At 37.5% G+C, this 18525-nt stretch overlaps 1 protein-coding gene across 1 annotated transcript in view; it reads right to left on the bottom strand.

Moving 5' to 3' along the window:
• Positions 1–18525, bottom strand: part of LOC150074985 (very-long-chain 3-oxoacyl-CoA reductase-like) — a 229000-nt gene that overhangs the window by 168695 nt on the left and 41780 nt on the right. The window contains exon 4 of the mRNA XM_090389237.1: positions 8429–8539. Within this exon, the coding sequence (XP_090245363.1) occupies positions 8429–8539 (111 nt within the window). The remainder of the gene's footprint in view (positions 1–8428; positions 8540–18525) is intronic.

Genomic DNA, 18525 nt, shown 5'->3' with positions numbered 1-18525 from the left:
TGGTGCCTAGTATCCAGACACTGTAATTTGCAAAACTTAAGCCTTTCTTCGTAAGAGCACCCCTTTGTTCCATTCACTAATCTTGTTGCCCTTCTCTGTACTCGTTCCAGCAGCTCTACATCCTTCTTGAAATGAGGCCTCCAGACTTGTATACAGTACTCTAGGTGTGGCCTGACCATTGCCTTATACAATGGAATAATCACCTCCTTATCCCTGCTGGAAAAATTCCTGTATATCATTGACAATACTCCATGAGCTACTCTTGCAGCCCGTCTGCACTGCTCAGAGAACTTCATATCTGCCTGCACAATCACCCCCAAGTCCCTTTCATTCTCTACCACTGTCAGTGTAGTACCACAGAGTTGATACGTTGCTCTGGGGTTGCTGTTTCCCATGTGTAGTACTTTACATTTGTCAATGTTAAACTTCATTTGCCACCTCTCAGCCCATCTGCTCAACCTTTCCAGATCCTGTTGCAGCAGCATAGTGTCAGTAGTGTCCTTGACAACCCTGCCAACCTTTGTATCATCTGCAAACTTGGACATTAAGCTTGATATACCATCATCAATATCATTTATAAATACAGAAAACAATAGTGGACCCAACACTGAGCCCTGAGGGACTCCACTAATAACATTAGTCCACGATGAGCAGTGTCCATTGATTACCACTCTCTGTCTTCTCCCCCTCAACCACCCCTTTATCCACAGCAGCAATTTGCGTCCAATGCCACACTGCTCCAATTTGTGCAGCAGTCTTCCATGTGCAACAGTATCAAAAGCCTTTCTAAGATCCAAGTATATAATATCAAAGTTATTCCCTGCATCCAGTTCTTTTGTGACTGCATCATAGTATCCAATCAAGTTGGTCAGGCAAGACTTCCCCTTAACAAAACCATGCTGTGTCTGAGCTATAACTGAAGTCTTGTCTAAATGATCCTGCAGTGCTTCTTTAACCAGTGCCTCCATTAATTTTCCTGGAACAGAAGTTAAGCTCACAGGTCTATAACTACTTGTGTCAGCCTTTGATCCTCCTTTGTGAATTGGGGTCACATTTGCACATTTCCAGTCTATGGGTACCTCCCCTGAGTCCAAGGAAGCTCTCATAATTATGGCTAAGGGTTTACTTACTTCCTTTGCTGCCTCCTTTAATATAACTGGATAGATCCCATCCACCCCGGGTGCCTTTCTTGTGTTTATCTTCAACAGTTTCTCCTCCACTTTACTCCCAGTTATTTCAAGATTCTGTAGCTGACTGCTAGAGTTGAATACACCTCTGGCATTCCCCTTGCTGAATAACTCCTCATGTGTGAATGTCGATGCAAAATATTCATTTAGTTTGTTAGCTACCTGAGCAGGATCATCAACAGTTGACCCATCAATATCAAGTGGACCAATCTGATTCATCCCCTTCCTTCTAGAGTTTACATAAGTAAAGAACTCTTTGCTGTTTTTCTTTGCATCCCTTGCCAAGGATTTCTCGTAATCTGCCTTCGCCTGCCTAACCTCCTTTGTAACTTGGTTGCATATCAACTTGTATCTATCATAGGCTTCTGTGTCATGTGTTAATTTGTAAGTATCCCATGCATTTTTCTTCTCTGCCATATGCCTCATTAGTTCATCTGACATCCATTTTGGCCTAAACCTTGAACAATATTTCTTAGTTGGTATGTAAAGCCTAGTAGCTTCCAAGATAAGTTCTTTGAATGCTTCCCATTTTGAATTTGCTGTTGGTAACATCATCAGTTGGTCCCACTGTATAGAATTTAAATACTGTCTCAGTCCATCGTAGTCGCCTTTACTGAAGCAATAACCCTTCCCTTTACCCCTAATGGTAGTTACCTCTTTCAGTAACTCCCACTTCAGCACACTGTGATCACTGCCACCTAGTGGTTCATTTATCTGCAGATTCTTAATGCATGAAGAATCACTGCTGATAATCAAATCAAGAGTATTACTCCCTCTAGTTGCCTCCCGAACATGCTGATGTAGAAAACAATCATCCAATAAATCCACAAAAGCCCTGCTAGTGTGTGAGTAACCAGCCCCCAAATTCCAGTCAATATCTGGGAAATTAAAATCTCCCATTATAAGACTCTCTGATTTACTGGCCCACTCTATTTCCCTGTACAGTTCCTTATTATACTCATCAGAGTCATTAGGCCTATAGCACACTCCTACTCTCAATTTTGATCTCCCAATGCTTATATCACACCAAACTGACTCAACACTGCACTGTCCAGCGATGTCGACTGGCTTCACTTCCTTGGTTGGTTTTTATGTGTTTCTTAACTAATAGCATAACCCCTCCCCGCTTCCTATCCTGTCTATCCTTTCTGTAGACGTTGTACTCCCCAAATTCCAGTTCTGCATCCCTTATATCTGTGTGACACCACGTCTCTGATATCCCAACAATATCTGCCTTTGATGTTTTGAGCAATACCTCAAATTCATCAAATTTATTTACTAAACTCCTAGCATTGGTGTACACGCAAGTATACCTGCACCTGTTTCTATTCTTAGCTACCCTAACACAACCCATGTGTTTACTTGTACCGCAATGGCTCCCAGCAGTCTCTGAAATACCATGCATCCTGTTTTTCAGGCTTCTGCTCATTCTAATAGAAGCAGTGCAAGAATCTCTTTCACCTCTGCCAGTGGCTACTGTCAATCTATTGGTCTTTGTCTCCCCCCAAGCTAGCAGTTTTCCGACCCACCTAATATATTAATAAGTTAGATTCAGTTGTTTCAGATAGCTCCACTTATCTTGAAATAGACCTGGCACTGTTTACCAATTTGGTCAATCAATACAATAACACGTTAATCGCGTATCGAAAAAAAACGACTACATTACTATGGCCCAGTTAAAGGAATTGAAGGCCAGAACACAATATTCCTGCACTTTTCGGTCAGGTAAAATTACACAAGACTGGATTTCCTATTCGACCTATTGTTTCCTACAGGAACTCGACATTTTCATCCTTAGCCACACACACATATATATAGCATTATAAAACCCTTTACACAGGTAATACAATTTGGGATTAATAATAGTAAATTAATAAGAGGAGTTTACCTCAATATAGTACGTAGAACACTTCCGTATGATACCCTCCAGAAATTAAAACGGAAAAATCGACAACTTACCGGTACATTAAAGTAAAATATAAATAATTAAATAATCCATTTAACACAATTCAAAATCAATTTAAAACAATTAAAATTCAAATTAATGCAATTAAAAGAATCTAACGAAAATATTCAAAACGATTTTCCTTCCTGAAGCTGACAATGCTTTTTGACCATATGTCGTGATCACAGGAATGAAAATTACCGAATCGGGTTAAACCTTCAACTTAAATAGTGATTATATGTCTTCGCGCATGCACGTAAAAGTCCACGCATCGGAGATCAAATATGGCCGCTGAACATTAACAGAATTCTCGTGTAATTTAATTTCAACGGTTTCTGCAATTAATAGTCGCGTATAATTACGTTGAACGTTAAGTATTTTGGTGGCCATAATGGCATGAAAGGCTAATGCTGAAGCTGCTGAACGAGAAGCACGAACTGAGGCTTCGTGTTGATTTACACGAATATTAAGAGAAAACCGCGTCGAACCTTGGTAAGACGAGTCGCAATCACCGCAAGAAATGTTGTATACCAGATCATTAATTTGTGTTGCGAACGCAGAAAGAACCGAGCGATTGTTCAGTATAGTGTGTAACTTCCGGATAGGCCTAGCTATAATTTTAAATTCGGTATTTAACAGATTCTTTAAAGATAACGAATTTAAAATTATAGCTAGGCCTATCCGGAAGTTACACACTATACTGAACAATCGCTCGGTTCTTTCCGCGTTCGCAACACAAATTAATGATCTGGTATACAACATTTCTTGCGGTGATTGCGACTTGTCTTACCAAGGTTCAACGCGGTTTTCTCTTAATATTCGTGTAAATCAACACGAAGCCTCAGTTCGTGCTTCTCGTTCAGCAGCGTCAGAATTAGCCTTTCATGCCATTAACGAAAAACATACTTTTTTATTTAACGAGGCCCAAATACTTAACGTTCAACGTAATTATACGCGACTATTAATTGCAGAAACCGTTGAAATTAAATTACACGAGAATTCTGTTAATGTTCAGCCGCCATATTTGATCTCCGATGCGTGGACCTTTACGCGCATGCGCGAAGACATATAATCACTATTTAAGTTGCAGGTTTAACCCGATTCGGTAATTTTCATTCCTGTGATCACGACATATGGTCGAAAAGCATTGTCAGCTTCAGGAAGGAAAATCGTTTTGAATATTTTCGTTAATTCTTTTAATTGCATTAATTTGAATTTTAATTGTTTTAAATTGATTTTGAATTGTGTTAAATTGATTATTTAATTATTTATATTTTACTTTAATGTACCGGTAAGTTGTTGATTTTTCCGTTTTAATTTCTGGAGGGTATCATACGGAAGTGTTCTACGTACTATATTGAGGTAAACTCCTCTTATTAATTTACTAATATTATTATCAATGTGGAACATATTGAGTATTACAGCTCTGGTTCATACTATCTAATTTGGGATTAAGAACTATGATACATTATTTAATAATCTTAAAGACTGTAGACTTGGCGACAATGACAATTTATTCTCACTAGATGTTACCTCGTTATATACGACTTAAACGTTGAATACACATTAGATATTATTTGGGATATGTTAAATAAAAACTGGATACCGATTAATTATACGAAGCTACCTATTAAGGAAATTTTTCACTTAATTAAACTGTTAGTTGAGGCCAACTATATCACCTTTCGAGACAAGGTGTACAAACATTTTTGGATTGCCAATGGGTTTGAACCTGAGCGGCTTAATGTCAGAGATCTATCTCTCAACGATTGAGCATATACATTTGACACCTTTTCAACCCCAAATCACATACTATGGGAGGTATTTAGACGATGTTCTAGTTATTACTGATAGTAGTACTATCCAAGACATTTTACATTCGTTTAATAATATTCATTCTAGACTCAAATTTACATTTGAAAGGGAGGATACAGATACAAAGTCATTAAACTTTCTAAATTTCACACTTACTCGGGACTCATATAAAATCCAATTTAGCATCTCTCGAAAACCTACAAACACCAGTATGCTTCTACATTATAATAGCCATCACCTGTTCACCTACAAAAGATCGATTATCTTTAATCAATTTCTAAATGCCTATAAAGATTCAACGACAGAATCTGCTTTGGGCTCAGAAATACAAATATTAACTAGCAGGTTCTTAAACAGGGTTATCCCCTTGCCACAATAAACCGAATTAGGGTACAGGCTAAGGATAGGATACAAAACACTACACCAACCAACAATATTAATATCAAAAAATACTTTATTTCTGTTCCATATGTTGAACAGTGGCACAAACAGCTTAATAGATTCTTTAAAGATACCGAATTTAAAATTGTGGCCAGGCCAATACAGAAATTACACACTACACTGAACAATTGCTCAGTTCTTTCCGCGTTCGCAACACAAATTAATGATCTGGTATACAACATTTCTTGCGGTGATTGCAACTCGTCTTACCAAGGTTTGACGTGATTTCCTCTGAATATTCGTGTAAATCAACACGAAGCCTCAGTTCGTGCTTCTCGTTCAGCAGTGTCAGAATTAACGTTTCATGCCATTAACGAAAAACATACTTTTTTATTTAACAAGGCCAAAATACTTGATGTTCAACGTAATTATACACGACTATTAATTGCAGAAACCGTAGAAATTAAATTACACGAGAATTCTGTTAATGTTCGGTGGCCATATTTGATCTCCGATGCATGGACCTTTACGCGCATGCACGAAGACAAATAATCACTATTTAAGTTTCAGGTTCAACCCTATTTGGTAATTTTCATTCTTGTGATCACGACATACGGTCGAAAAGTGTTGTCAGCTTCAGGAAGGAAAATCGTTTTGAATATTTTCATTAGATTCTTTTTAATTGCGTAAAATTGAATTTTAATTGTGTTAAATTGGTTTTTAATTATTTATTTTTTAATCTACTGTAAGTTTTTGATTTTTTCATTTTAATTTCTGGAGAGTATCATACGGAAGTGTTCTACGTACTATACTGAGGAAATCTCTTATCATTTTACAAATATTCATTTTTTAATGAAGTCTTTAGCAAATTTTAAAGCCTTCAAAATTTGCTAAAGACTTCATTAGCAAATTTTAAAGCCTTCAATTAATGGCCCACTTAAAGGTATGTTTCTTGCACAACAAAATATTTGTAACACAATTCAAAAATTTCTTCATTACCTGTCAATTTGTATTTTCTTTTTCTATTGGTAAATTCTTCTTATAATCTGCAAGAACATCCAAAAAAACATGATCTTCCTTTAAAATAGAGCTTTTTTTTTTTTTTTGGACTTGTTTGCCTTGTGTTTCACTTCAAGATACTAATCAAAAAAAGTTTCAGTAATTTCCATCATTAACATAGTCTGCATGCTGCCTTAGTTCTTTAACATCAATAATAATATGCAGAATTTGAATATGAGGGGCGCAACGTATACAGAAAGGACAGAAAGAATAGGAGAAGGGATGGGGTATGCTCTTAGTTAAGAAGAATATTAAATCTAAGGCAGTTCACCCAGTTTGACTTGAGTGACAAGTGCAACATTGAGTCAGTTTGCTGAAATATACACACTTGGAAAAAAAAATTAAGAGTAGGAGTGTGTTATAGGCCTAATGACTTTGATCAGTACACCAAACAACTACACAGGGAAATAGAGTGGACCAATGAATCAGAATGGGGAGTTTTAACTTTCCATGTATTAACTGGAACTTGTTGGCTTGTTCACTCACAGACTAACAAGACTTTTGTGGATTTATTATATGACTGTTTTCTAGAGAAGCATACCAGAGAGGAAACAAGAGGAAGTAATACTCTTGATCTGATCTGATTAAGTAGTGATTATTCATGCATTAAGAATCTGCAAATAAAAGAACAACTAGGTGGCAGTGATCGAGTGTACTGATTTAGGATTTCCTTAAAGACATAACTACCATCAAGGGTAAAGGGAGGGATTTTTGCTTTAGTGCAGGTGACTTTATGAAACAGTGGCCTCAGACAGTTTTTAATTCTATACAGTGGCACTGGTGCCTCCGTAGCCAGGTGGGCAGCAGTGCGTAGTACACGCTTCTTGATTAGACCGGGGTTCGAGACCGTGACCACCAAATATGTAGGATGCGGAAAGGTCAGGGAATGACCATCGCATATCCCCGGAGCAATATGGCCTTAGTTACTAATGCTCCTAAAAACCAAATAACAACAACAATAGTGGCACTATTGTTTGTTTGGGGATTTATTAGGTGCATTGGCATCTGTGGCCATAGTGCGCCAAAACAGTGGGACTAACTAATAATGTCATCAGCAAATTCTAAATGGGAAGCATTCAAGGAATTAATCATAGAAACTACTAGGCTTTTCATACAAATGACAAAATACTCTTTAAGGTATAGGTCTAAATGGATGTCAGATGAACTAGTCTGTAATCAAGTCACAAAGGAGGTCAGGCAAGTGAAGGCAGATTACAAGAAATCTTTGACAGGATGCAAAAAATAACAGCAAAGACTTCTTTAGTTGGAGATGAATCAAATTGGTCCACTTCATGTCGATGGTTTGATAGCAACCTACTCAGGTTGCTGACGAACTGAATAAGTATTTTCTCCTTTTCTGATTATGGCCGTTATGCCATAATCAGAAAAGGAGAAAAATTACTGGAATAAGTTTATCTCCACAGATAGCAGAGGCTGATGGCCTGGGGAAATTAAGTCGGATCAGTGCCAAAGTGAGGAAAGAAAACACATAAGGGCTTTGACTGGCACAGTAAAAGCCTAGGGCTTCCTTGCACCATATGACTAATACTATTTCTTCTGAATATGCTGTGCGGTTATAGGATTATCTGTCTGAATTTCTGATCAATATCATAGGTCCATTTTATATTCATAATTATTAAAGATTTAATAAATTAAAATATAAATTTTTCACAGATATTTTTGCAGACATTTCACAGAACATTTCTCTTATATAAAGTGCAATCAATCAGGCTCACATTCATTTATTTTTTTTTATTGGCCAGCAAGTTGATTAAAACAAATTAATCTGCAGTAATTTAGACTAATGTGACTTAATATTAAAAATCTATTGAATTTTAAATTCAGTTCATATTGTTAAACTGCAAAATGCAAGGTACTTTGAAAACAATTCCAAAATAACTTACATCATAAGAGTTGAATTAAAGACAGTGGAGGAGTCTGTATGAAGCACGTAGGTGGTAAAAATAAAGTTTCCCAATGGAACCATTAATTTTATTAGTTGTAAAGTGGTGCAACTCATTTATTAGTTTTAAATTGTTACCTAGCACTCCAATGTCCAGGCCTTCAATATTTTTACGAATTACCTCATAAATTTCAGCACCTTTGGTGAAGTCAACAGCAATAGTCTTTGTTTTAACCTTAAATTGATTCTCTGAAACAAAAAAGAAATTTATAATCAGAATAAAGATACATGACGGCAAATTTATTTTCACTTCAACTTAAAATTACAGTAGACTCTCAATTTTCCAGGATAGACGGATAATCGATTTCCTGGTTAATCCAAAAATACAGAAGTCCCCAACATGTGTAAGAGATATGTTCCAGGAATTCTTACTTCGTTGAGTTTTAAGTAACTTGGGAATGACTAGTAACATATTGCTACTATATTATTATTTACAAATCTGAATTCAGCGCGATACTTGTTAATGTTTGACCATTTTCATACATTCTTATTAGTTTAATTTTCTGATCGAAATCAATCGAGTTCCTTTTCTTGGTAGATTTACTAGTACCGATGTCACTTATTCTCTTAGTTGGTACCATGATAACGGTCAAAATTAAATTTTCTGAAAAGAACTTCATAGGGTTAAAGTGAAAACACTGTTATTACCCCGCGCGAGATCACATATTACTAAAGCACATTTCTGGAGGTCAACAAAAAACAATAAAAACAATTTGCACTTATCATTTTATTGGTAAGTGCAATTTTCTGTTAGTGCAATAAACAGGTAGTACACTCGATCTTATTGCATTTGCGATGATACTGATAGCTGGAATTCTGTTTTTACGTTATTATAGTGACGGGTGTTTCCCCTTCACAGAAATCTTCAGTCATATAAAAAAAACCATAAATACATAATTATAAGAATCTTCCCTTCTTTCATATTTTTTTGCTTGTTACTCCGATCTCACTTGTGCAATTTGTGTGTGCCGTCATCGTCGTTATTGATTGCTTATTATTTTTTTTCTTTTTGTTTTAAATTTTACAATCCTAACAAAAAAAATAAAAAAATTGAGTGAAAACAAATTTATGTAAATCTGTAGTTGCATAAGTCGGGGACTTACTGTATCAAAAAAAAATGTTCAGCAACCTACATAAAAATTATGGCGATAGATAAAAAAAACTTACCACGTACTACTCATGTGTCCAATATTTGTTGCTTCTCTTTATTTTTTGCGGTCAATTTTAAATCTAATAGCTTCCCTTTATTTTTTACAATGTCACGTATGGTTTGGTCACCAACATTATAATGGTTCATTAGAGATTTAACAGATGCACCGTTTTCAAACTTTTGAATAATTTCAAGTCTTTGTTTAACTGAAAGCGCAACTCTTGCATTTACCCATCATTTTCGCGATTTCTAAACAAAAAAAAATTTTACTACAAAAAAAATTCTGACACCCATGACATAAATAACGAAACAAAATTGGTCCTTTTGAGGTGCAACAGAACACAACAATCGAAGCGATGCACTTAAACAAACTAAACATTTGGTCTCCTTTTTTTTTTTGAGTAGTGGGTGTGAGGACAACGGGGGTTGCAAGATAACAAGCACCTTAATCTCCCAATGACGACTTATAACGCTGCTTCTTGTCGCTTATTTACAACTTGCAAAATATCTGTTTATACCTATTCTAGTTATTACTTGAATTTTATTAGCATTAGCATTAGTAGAGGCATATGATGCAAGAAAGCAAGATTATGCAGCATCAGCCAAAAAAAAACGCTCCCATTTCATCCCTCCGTTCGTTCCAAATACCTGTCCAGCACAGCCTTAAATTTATTTAGGCTACCAACTTCCACAACAAAGGATGGAAGTCTGTTCCACCAACCAACCGCCCACTGGCTAAAGGCAAACTTATGCACATCTATCCTACATCTGTCTTTCCTCAATTTGAATTTATGCCCTCTCAGGTGATTATTCTGAGCAAGAGGAAGAATCCCATCAGCATTGAGCATCCTCAAACCATTTAAGGCTTTATACACCTCAATCCGATCACCTCGCAGTTGGGTTCAAGCCAGTCACAACCAAATCAAAAGCCTGTCTAACATCCAAATTTCGGAGGATGTGGAAAGATCAGGGAACTCATTAATGCATATGATCGGCAAAAAATTAGTGTTCGCATATCCCGGAGTAATATGGCCTTAGTTGCTAATGCTCCTAAAAAAAAAAAAAAACCTCGCAGGTTCCTAGTCTCCAGACACTGTAATTTGCAAAATTTAAGCCTTTCTTCATAAGAGTAACCACCCTTTGTTCCATTTGCCCTTCTCTGTACTCATTCCAACAGATCTACATCCTTCTTAAAATGAGACCTCCAGACCTGTATACAGTACTCAAGGTGTGGCCTGACCATTGCCTTATACAAGGGGATAATCACCTCCTTATCCCTGCTAGAAAAATTCCTGTATATCATTGACGCTATAAGTTACTCTTGCAGACCATCTGCAATGCTCAGAAAACTTATCTGCCTGCACAATTACCCCCAGGTCCTTTTCGTTCTCTACCACTGTCAGTGTAGTACCACAGAGTTGATACATCAATCTGGGGTTACTGCTTCCCATATGTAGTACTTTACATTTGTCAATGTTAAACTTCATTTGCCACCTCTCAGCCCATCTGCTCAACTTTTCTAGATCCTGTTGCAGCAGCGTACTGTCATTAGTGTCCTTAACAACCCTGCCAACCTTTGTATCGTCTGCAAACTTGGACATTAAGCTTGATATACCAACATCAATATCATTTATAAATACAGAAAACAACAATGCACCCAACATTGAACCCTGAGGGACTCCACTAATAACATTAGTCCACGATAAGCATTGCCCAATGATTACCACTCTGTCTTCTCCCACTCAACCATACCTTTATCCATAGCAGCAATTTGCCTCCAATACCACACTGCTCCAATTTGTTCAGCAGTCTTCCATGTGCAACAGTATCAAAAGCCTTTCTAAGATCCAAATATACGTACAGCCAGGCTGAAAAAAATTCTATCCCTTGAACCTTGCACAATCATTCCAGGGCTGAATTGAAAGACAAGGCTCTCATCATATACCCCTCATCATATCCCTCCTATTGTGTCTGTGCAGAATTGCAGACACTTTAAAATTCAATTTCAATTACAGTGAAACTTCTCCAAACGGATACCTCTCTACAATGAACATTTTCAAATTCCCCAACTCTCCTCCATTAGTTTCAACGTGTTTTCAGCTTCTGTCTAGCGGACATTCTCTGTAACGGACGCGGACAGGCGATCTGCACTGTTTCGTTTAGATTAGCACATAATTTGATGTCCCAATAACGGACAGCGGGCAAGCTCACGGCCCTTTTTCTAGGAACGTTTCTTCCACGCATTGCCTCAATCGTGTGTTTATTTTCTATTTCCGATTCTCTGAATTTTATCAAGGTTTACGTCGCAGTTCTAAACCCTTTTTCAAGAATTTTAAAGCATGTGCAAAACTTCTGACGAATTTGGGTGTGTGCAGGGGGGGGGGGGATTTTGTCGGCCTTTCGTCTTTTGAGTTTCAGTTTTCAGTTTTGTTCAGTGTCGTGTGAAGTGCACAATGTCTTCTCGTAAACATTTAACTTTAAAAGATAAAGTCGAACTCATTAATGCGTATGATCGGCAAAAAAATAGTGTTCGCAATCTTGCTGCAAAATTCAAAATCGGGAAGACGCAGGTAAGTGACATCCTAAAGGAAAAAAAATGAACTGCTCAAACAATTTTGGCAACACGTAAATGATCAGGTTCAAAAATCATTTCCGAAAACTGTTGGTCTTCAAATTTGTCGCGCACGTGCTAAAAAAATTCCCATTAATGGGCCTATTATTAGGGAAAAGGCTTTGGAGGTTGCGAAATCTATGGGAGTAAATGAGTTCAAAGCTTCTGTGGGATGGCTAGACAAGTTCAAAACTCGGCATAAAATTTCTTGGAAAACCGTAAGTGGTGAAGGTGGATCTGTTGATACTGGGGTTGTAACAGAGTGGACCGTCAAATTGGAAGATTTATGTCGTGATTTTGAAGCTAAGGATATTTACAACTGTGGCGAACCAGGGTTGTTTTTTAAAGCTCTTCCTGAAAAAACAATGAGTCTAAAAAACGAAGTGCCAGGGCGGAAAAATTTCTAAGGAACACTTGACTGTACAAATATGCTGGGAGACTTTGAACAACCTCCTGTTATAGGAAAACCACAAAATCCTCGTTGTTTCAAGGGCATAAAGTTGAATCTTTTGAACGTTGACTGGAAGTCTAATTAAAAAGCGTGGATGACACGAGATATCATGAGTGAATGGATAAGTCACTTTAACCAAAACATCATTCGTCAAAACAGAAAAATTATTCTTTTCATGGATAATGCTGCATCTCACCCGCACATTGAATTCTCCAACATTCAAATCTTTTTTCTGCCACCAAACACATCTGCAGTGTCAGCCCTTGGATCAAGGGATAATAAAAAATTTTAAACTTCACTACAGAAAACGTGTTTTAAGACATCTCATTGCAAACATGAATGATGTAACATGTGCGAGTGACCTTGCAAAGAAACTCAGCATCCTAGATGCGATTCAATAGATTTCCTCTTCAGTAAACGCAATTAGAAAACAAACTGTCCTGAACTGTTTTGTAAAGTCTGGTTTCTCCAACGCAAAAATTGAAGTTGTGAACAGCAATGTGGAGCACCAAGAAGAACAAGAACTTCAACATCTATTGATAATGTACGATACTTCCGCTACAGGTGACCCTGGCTACAAAGATATAGACTCGAACCGCACTACAGAAGATGGTGCTCTAGATATCAACGACATTATCATCGATATTTTTCAAGAAGTTCCTCATGAGGATGAAGAAATGGAAGGAGGTCATTCTGTCGAAGAACATATTAACGACGAACCACCGATGAAAATAGAAGAAGCGCTCATACAAATCAATCGTTTAGAAATGTTTTTTGCCGCTGAAAAAGATACTGAAGGACTTTCGATGGTTTATTCACTCCAAACAAATGTTGAAAACAAAATTATCAGCCGGAAGAACGTGCAGAAGAAAATAAGTGATTACTGTATGTATTTTTCTTAAGATAAAGTCATAATATGCATAGCACAATTGTATGTATATTATTTACAAAAATATTGTGCAAAATCTGTATATAATTTAATTTAATTTTACATTAAACGTTTAACGATTTTTCTTTATCTCTTGTGTATGTAATTGTATATTATTTACAAAAATATTGTTCAAAATCTGTATATATTTTAATTTAATTTTACATTAAAAGTTTAACAATTTTTCTTTCTTTCTTTTTTTTTTCTCCCTCAGACTTCTTGTTAGTGGACACTTCTCTCTAACGGACAGATTTTCGTTCCCCATGGCTGTCCATTAAAGGGAAGTTTCACTGTACTTAACAAGTACAGGTCACCGATTGAAAAAAAAAAAGCTTTTTTTCAACGGTGACCTGTACTTGTTAAGTAATTCCGCCAGTCTCCTACTCTTAATATCATTAGTGCCAACGTGTACAACAATGTCACCTTTTGTGTCCTTAAAAGATGATATCCGCTCTACAACGGTATCAACCTTTGCCCCTGGCAGACATACCCTCGGGTCCTGTTCCACCTATCCTTTTTACATACCGTGTTCCCCGTTTCCCTGACAATAGAGTCACCAACAACTACTAGTTCCTGTGGAACCACTGTGGTGTTGCGTGATCAAGTGCAAGCTCTGGCATTGATGTGGGTAACTGAGAGCTTGATGGGCCCCTCAATTTAGATCCTTCGAGGGCATCCACCATGTCCTTCAAGCTCTCATATAGGCCCATAACAACACTGAGTTGTCGCCTCATATCCTCACACTCCTTACACAAAGACTTGTGTAATATTAGCATTAGCATTAGTAGAGGCATTTGATGCAAGAAAGCAAGCTTATGCAGCATCAGCCAAAAAAAAAATTTCCGCACATCTATCCTACATCTGTCTTTCCTCAATTTGAATTCATGCCCTCTCAGGTGATTATTCTGAGCTAGAGGAAGAATCCCATCAGCATTGAGCATGCTCAAACCATTCAAGGCTTTATACACCTCTATCAGATCACCTCGCTGGTGCCTAGTCTCCAGACACTGTAATTTGCAAAACTTAAGCCTTTCTTCGTAAGAGCACCCCTTTGTTCCATTCACTAATCTTGTTGCCCTTCTCTGTACTCGTTCCAGCAGCTCTACATCCTTCTTGAAATGAGGCCTCCAGACCTGTATACAGTACTCTAGGTGTGGCCTGACCATTGCCTTATACAAGGGAATAATCACCTCCTTATCCCTGCTGGAAAAATTCCTGTATATCATTGACAATACACCATGAGCTACTCTTGCAGCCCGTCTGCACTGCTCAGAGAACTTCATATCTGCATGCACAACCACCCCCAAGTCCCTTTCATTCTCTACCACTGTCAGCGTAGTACCACAGAGTTGATACGTTGCTCTGGGGTTGCTGTTTCCCATGTGTAGTACTTTACATTTGTCAATGTTAAACTTCATTTGCCACCTCTCAGCCCATCTGCTCAACATTTCCAGATCCTGTTGCGGCAGCATAGTGTCAGTAGTGTCCTTGACAACCCTGCCAACCTTTGTATCGTCTGCAAACTTGGACATTAAGCTTGATATCCCATCATCAATATCATTTATAAATACAGAAAACAATAATGGACCCAACACTGAGCCCTGAGGGACTCCACTAATAACATTAGTCCACGATGAGCAGTGTCCATTGATTACCACTCTCTGTCTTCTCCCCCTCAACCACCCCTTTATCCATAGCAGCAATTTGCCTCCAATGTCACACTGCTCCAATTTGTGTAGCAGTCTTCCATGTGCAACAGTATCAAAAGCCTTTCTAAGATCCAAGTGTATAATATCAAAGCTATTCCCTGCATCCAGTTCTTTTGTGACTGAATCATAGTATCCAATCAAATTGGTCAGGCAAGACTTCCCCTTAACAAAACCATGCTGTGTCCGAGCGATAACTGAAGTCTTGTCTAAATCCTGTGACTGCTGAATACGGTGCTGTTTCTTGTATTCTGTCTATCTTGTTAACTCCTCTGACTCTTTGGTCGTCCCGGAGTATAAACAGAAAATTTATTTATTTATTTAAATGATCCTGCAGTGCTTCTTTAACCAGTGCCTCCATTAATTTTCCTGGAACAGAAGTTAAGCTCACAGGTCTATAATTACTTGTGTCAGCCTTTGATCCTCCTTTGTGAATTGGGGTCACATTTGCACATTTCCAGTCTATGGGTACCTCCCCTGAGTCCAAGGAAGCTCTCATAATTATGGCTAAGGGTTTGCTTACTTCCTTTGCTGCCTCCTTTAATATAACTGGATAGATCCCATCCACCCTGGGTGCCTTTCTTGTGTTTATCTTCAACAGTTTCTCCTCCACTTTACTCCCAGTTATTTCAAGATTCTGTAGCTTACTGCTAGAGTTGAATACATCTCTGGCATTCCCCTCGCTGAATAACTGCTCATGTGTGAATGTCGATGCAAAATATTCATTTAGTTTGTTAGCTACCTGAGCAGAATCATGAACAGTTTACCCATCAATATCAAGTGGACCAATCTGATTCATCCCCTTCCTTCTAGAGTTTACATAAGTAAAGAACTCTTTGCTGTTTTTCTTTGCATCCCTTGCCAAGGATTTCTCGTAATCTGCCTTCGCCTGCCTAAGCTCCTTTGTAACTTGGTTGCATATCAACTTGTATCTATCATAGGCTTCTGTGTCATGTGTTAATTTGTAAGTATCCCATGCATTTTTCTTCTCTGCCATATGCCTCATTAGTTCATCTGACATCCATTTTGGCCTAAACCTTGAATAATATTTCTTAGTTGGTATGTAAAGCCTAGTAGCTTCCAAGATAAGTTCTTTGAATGCTTCCCATTTTGAATTTGCTGTTGGTAACATCATCAGTTGGTCCCACTGTATAGAATTTAAATACCGTCTCAGTCCATCGTAGTCGCCTTTACGGAAGCAATAACCCTTCCCTTTACCCCTGATGGTAGTTACCTCTTTGAGTAAATCCCACTTCAGCACACTGTGATCACTGCCACCTAGTGGTTCATTTATCTGCAGATTCTTAATGCATGAAGAATCACTGCTGATAATCAAATCAAGAGTATTACTCCCTCTAGTTGCCTCCCGAACATGCTCATGTAGAAAACAATCATCCAATAAATCCACAAAAGCCCTGCTAGTGTGTGAGTGACCAGCCCCCAAATTCCAGTCAATACCTGGGAAATTAAAATCTCCCATTATAAGACTCTCTGATTTACTGGCCCACTCTATTTCCCTGTACAGTTTCTTATTATACTCATCAGAGTCATTAGGCCTATAGCACACTCCTACTCTCAATTTTGATCTCCCAATGCTTATGTCACACCAAACTGACTCAACACTGCACTGTCCAGCGATGTCGACTGGCTTCACTTCCTTGGTTTTTATGTGTTTCTTAACTAATAGCATAACCCCTCCTCCCTTCCTATCCTGTCTATCCTTTCTGTAGACGTTGTACTCCCCAAATTCCAGTTCTGCATCCCTTATATCTGTGTGACACTACGTCTCTGATATCCCAACAATATCTGCCTTTGATGTTTTGAGCAATACCTCAAATTCATCAAATTTATTTACTAAACTCCTAGCATTGGTATACACGCAAGTATACCTGCACCTGTTTCTACTCTTAGCTACCCTAACACAACCCATGTGTTTACTTGTACAGCAATGGCTCCCAGCAGTCTTTGAAATATCATGCATCTTGTTTTTCAGGCTTCTGCTCATTCTAATAGAAGCAGTGCAAGAATCTCTTTCACCTCTGCCAGTGGCTACTGTCAATCTATTGGTCTTTGTCTCCCCCAAAGCTAGCAGTTTTCCAACCCACCTAACACTGCCTCGATAGCATCAGCAAATATTCTTGCACCCTTTCTATTTAAGTGTATCCCATCCCTGTAGAAGCAATCTCTCCTGTTAACAAGTACAGTCCAGGCTGAAAAAAATTCTACCCCTTGAGCCTTGCACAATCTTTCCAGGGCCGAATTGATATCATGCTATTGCCCCTTGATATTGACATGATATTGCCCCTTGGCAATATCATGTCCCGTACCTGATTGCTCCACAAACATTAAGCAAGCAGTGCATTTTAAAAGGCTGTGATTCAGAGGGCAACTGCCCCCCTCAGTTCTCCCCTGAGCCACAGCATTCCATTTAGCTTGAGCCTTTTGCTTTGCTGCTCTGAATCATGATTTCGATTCAATTTCAATGAAATTTCAATTTCAGTACAAAATTATAACCCTAAACTTGTATCCCAACACAGTTGTAACACTATATTTCTATATATATATTTTTTTTTCAGTATCAAGTATTATCTTTGAGTTTCTTTATATAACTTCCGTATCAAGTTATGTATTAATTAATTATGTTACATTTGTAAAATCTAAGTCATTATATTTATTTAGTTAAAAAGTTCAATTTAATTGACAATGAAGTTCAACAAGATTAATAAATTTTACTCATTAATTGATAATATTATACTATACTAAGGTAACGATATCTAGTTGGGGATATAATGTTATATCGTATAATGGCAGCAAGTTACAAACGGTAAATCTACAGACACTTAAGTATTAATTAACTTCCAAAATCTTGCTGTCTCAATTCAGAATAAACCAAGGATCTTGACTAGGTCTATAAGCTACTTATAGAAAATAATTTAATATAACAATTAGTCAATAAAGCAGTTAAATATAGCTAAAAAAACTTCCCGTTCGCCGGCTCTGCAAAATTTGTAAAAAGTTTATGATTTCAGGTTGATTTTTTTTTTTTTTTTTTTTAATTTGGAGTCTTGAAGTGTTCCGGTTAATCCGATCCTGGTAAATCGAGAGTCTGTTGTACATCAATAACGTTTAATAATAAAAGTTGCAGAGTTATATTTCAATGCAGGCAACAAAAAAAAAAAAAAGAGAAAATTACATACATTTCCAAATTCAATTCTTGTCTCTAACAATGCCATGGTCCCTCACATGATGGCAACAAAACTGGGTTTTCTCTTTTACTCGTGGTGTTACTTTTTCTTCTGAACAACTACTCACTCAGTACAAATCTTCCC

This window comes from Mastigoproctus giganteus, chromosome 14 (assembly GCF_048544385.1).
Source record: "Mastigoproctus giganteus isolate SK-2022 chromosome 14, ASM4854438v1, whole genome shotgun sequence".
NCBI classification, from domain to species: domain Eukaryota; kingdom Metazoa; phylum Arthropoda; class Arachnida; order Uropygi; family Thelyphonidae; genus Mastigoproctus; species Mastigoproctus giganteus.
This window is presented reverse-complemented; position numbering and strand designations above follow the sequence as displayed.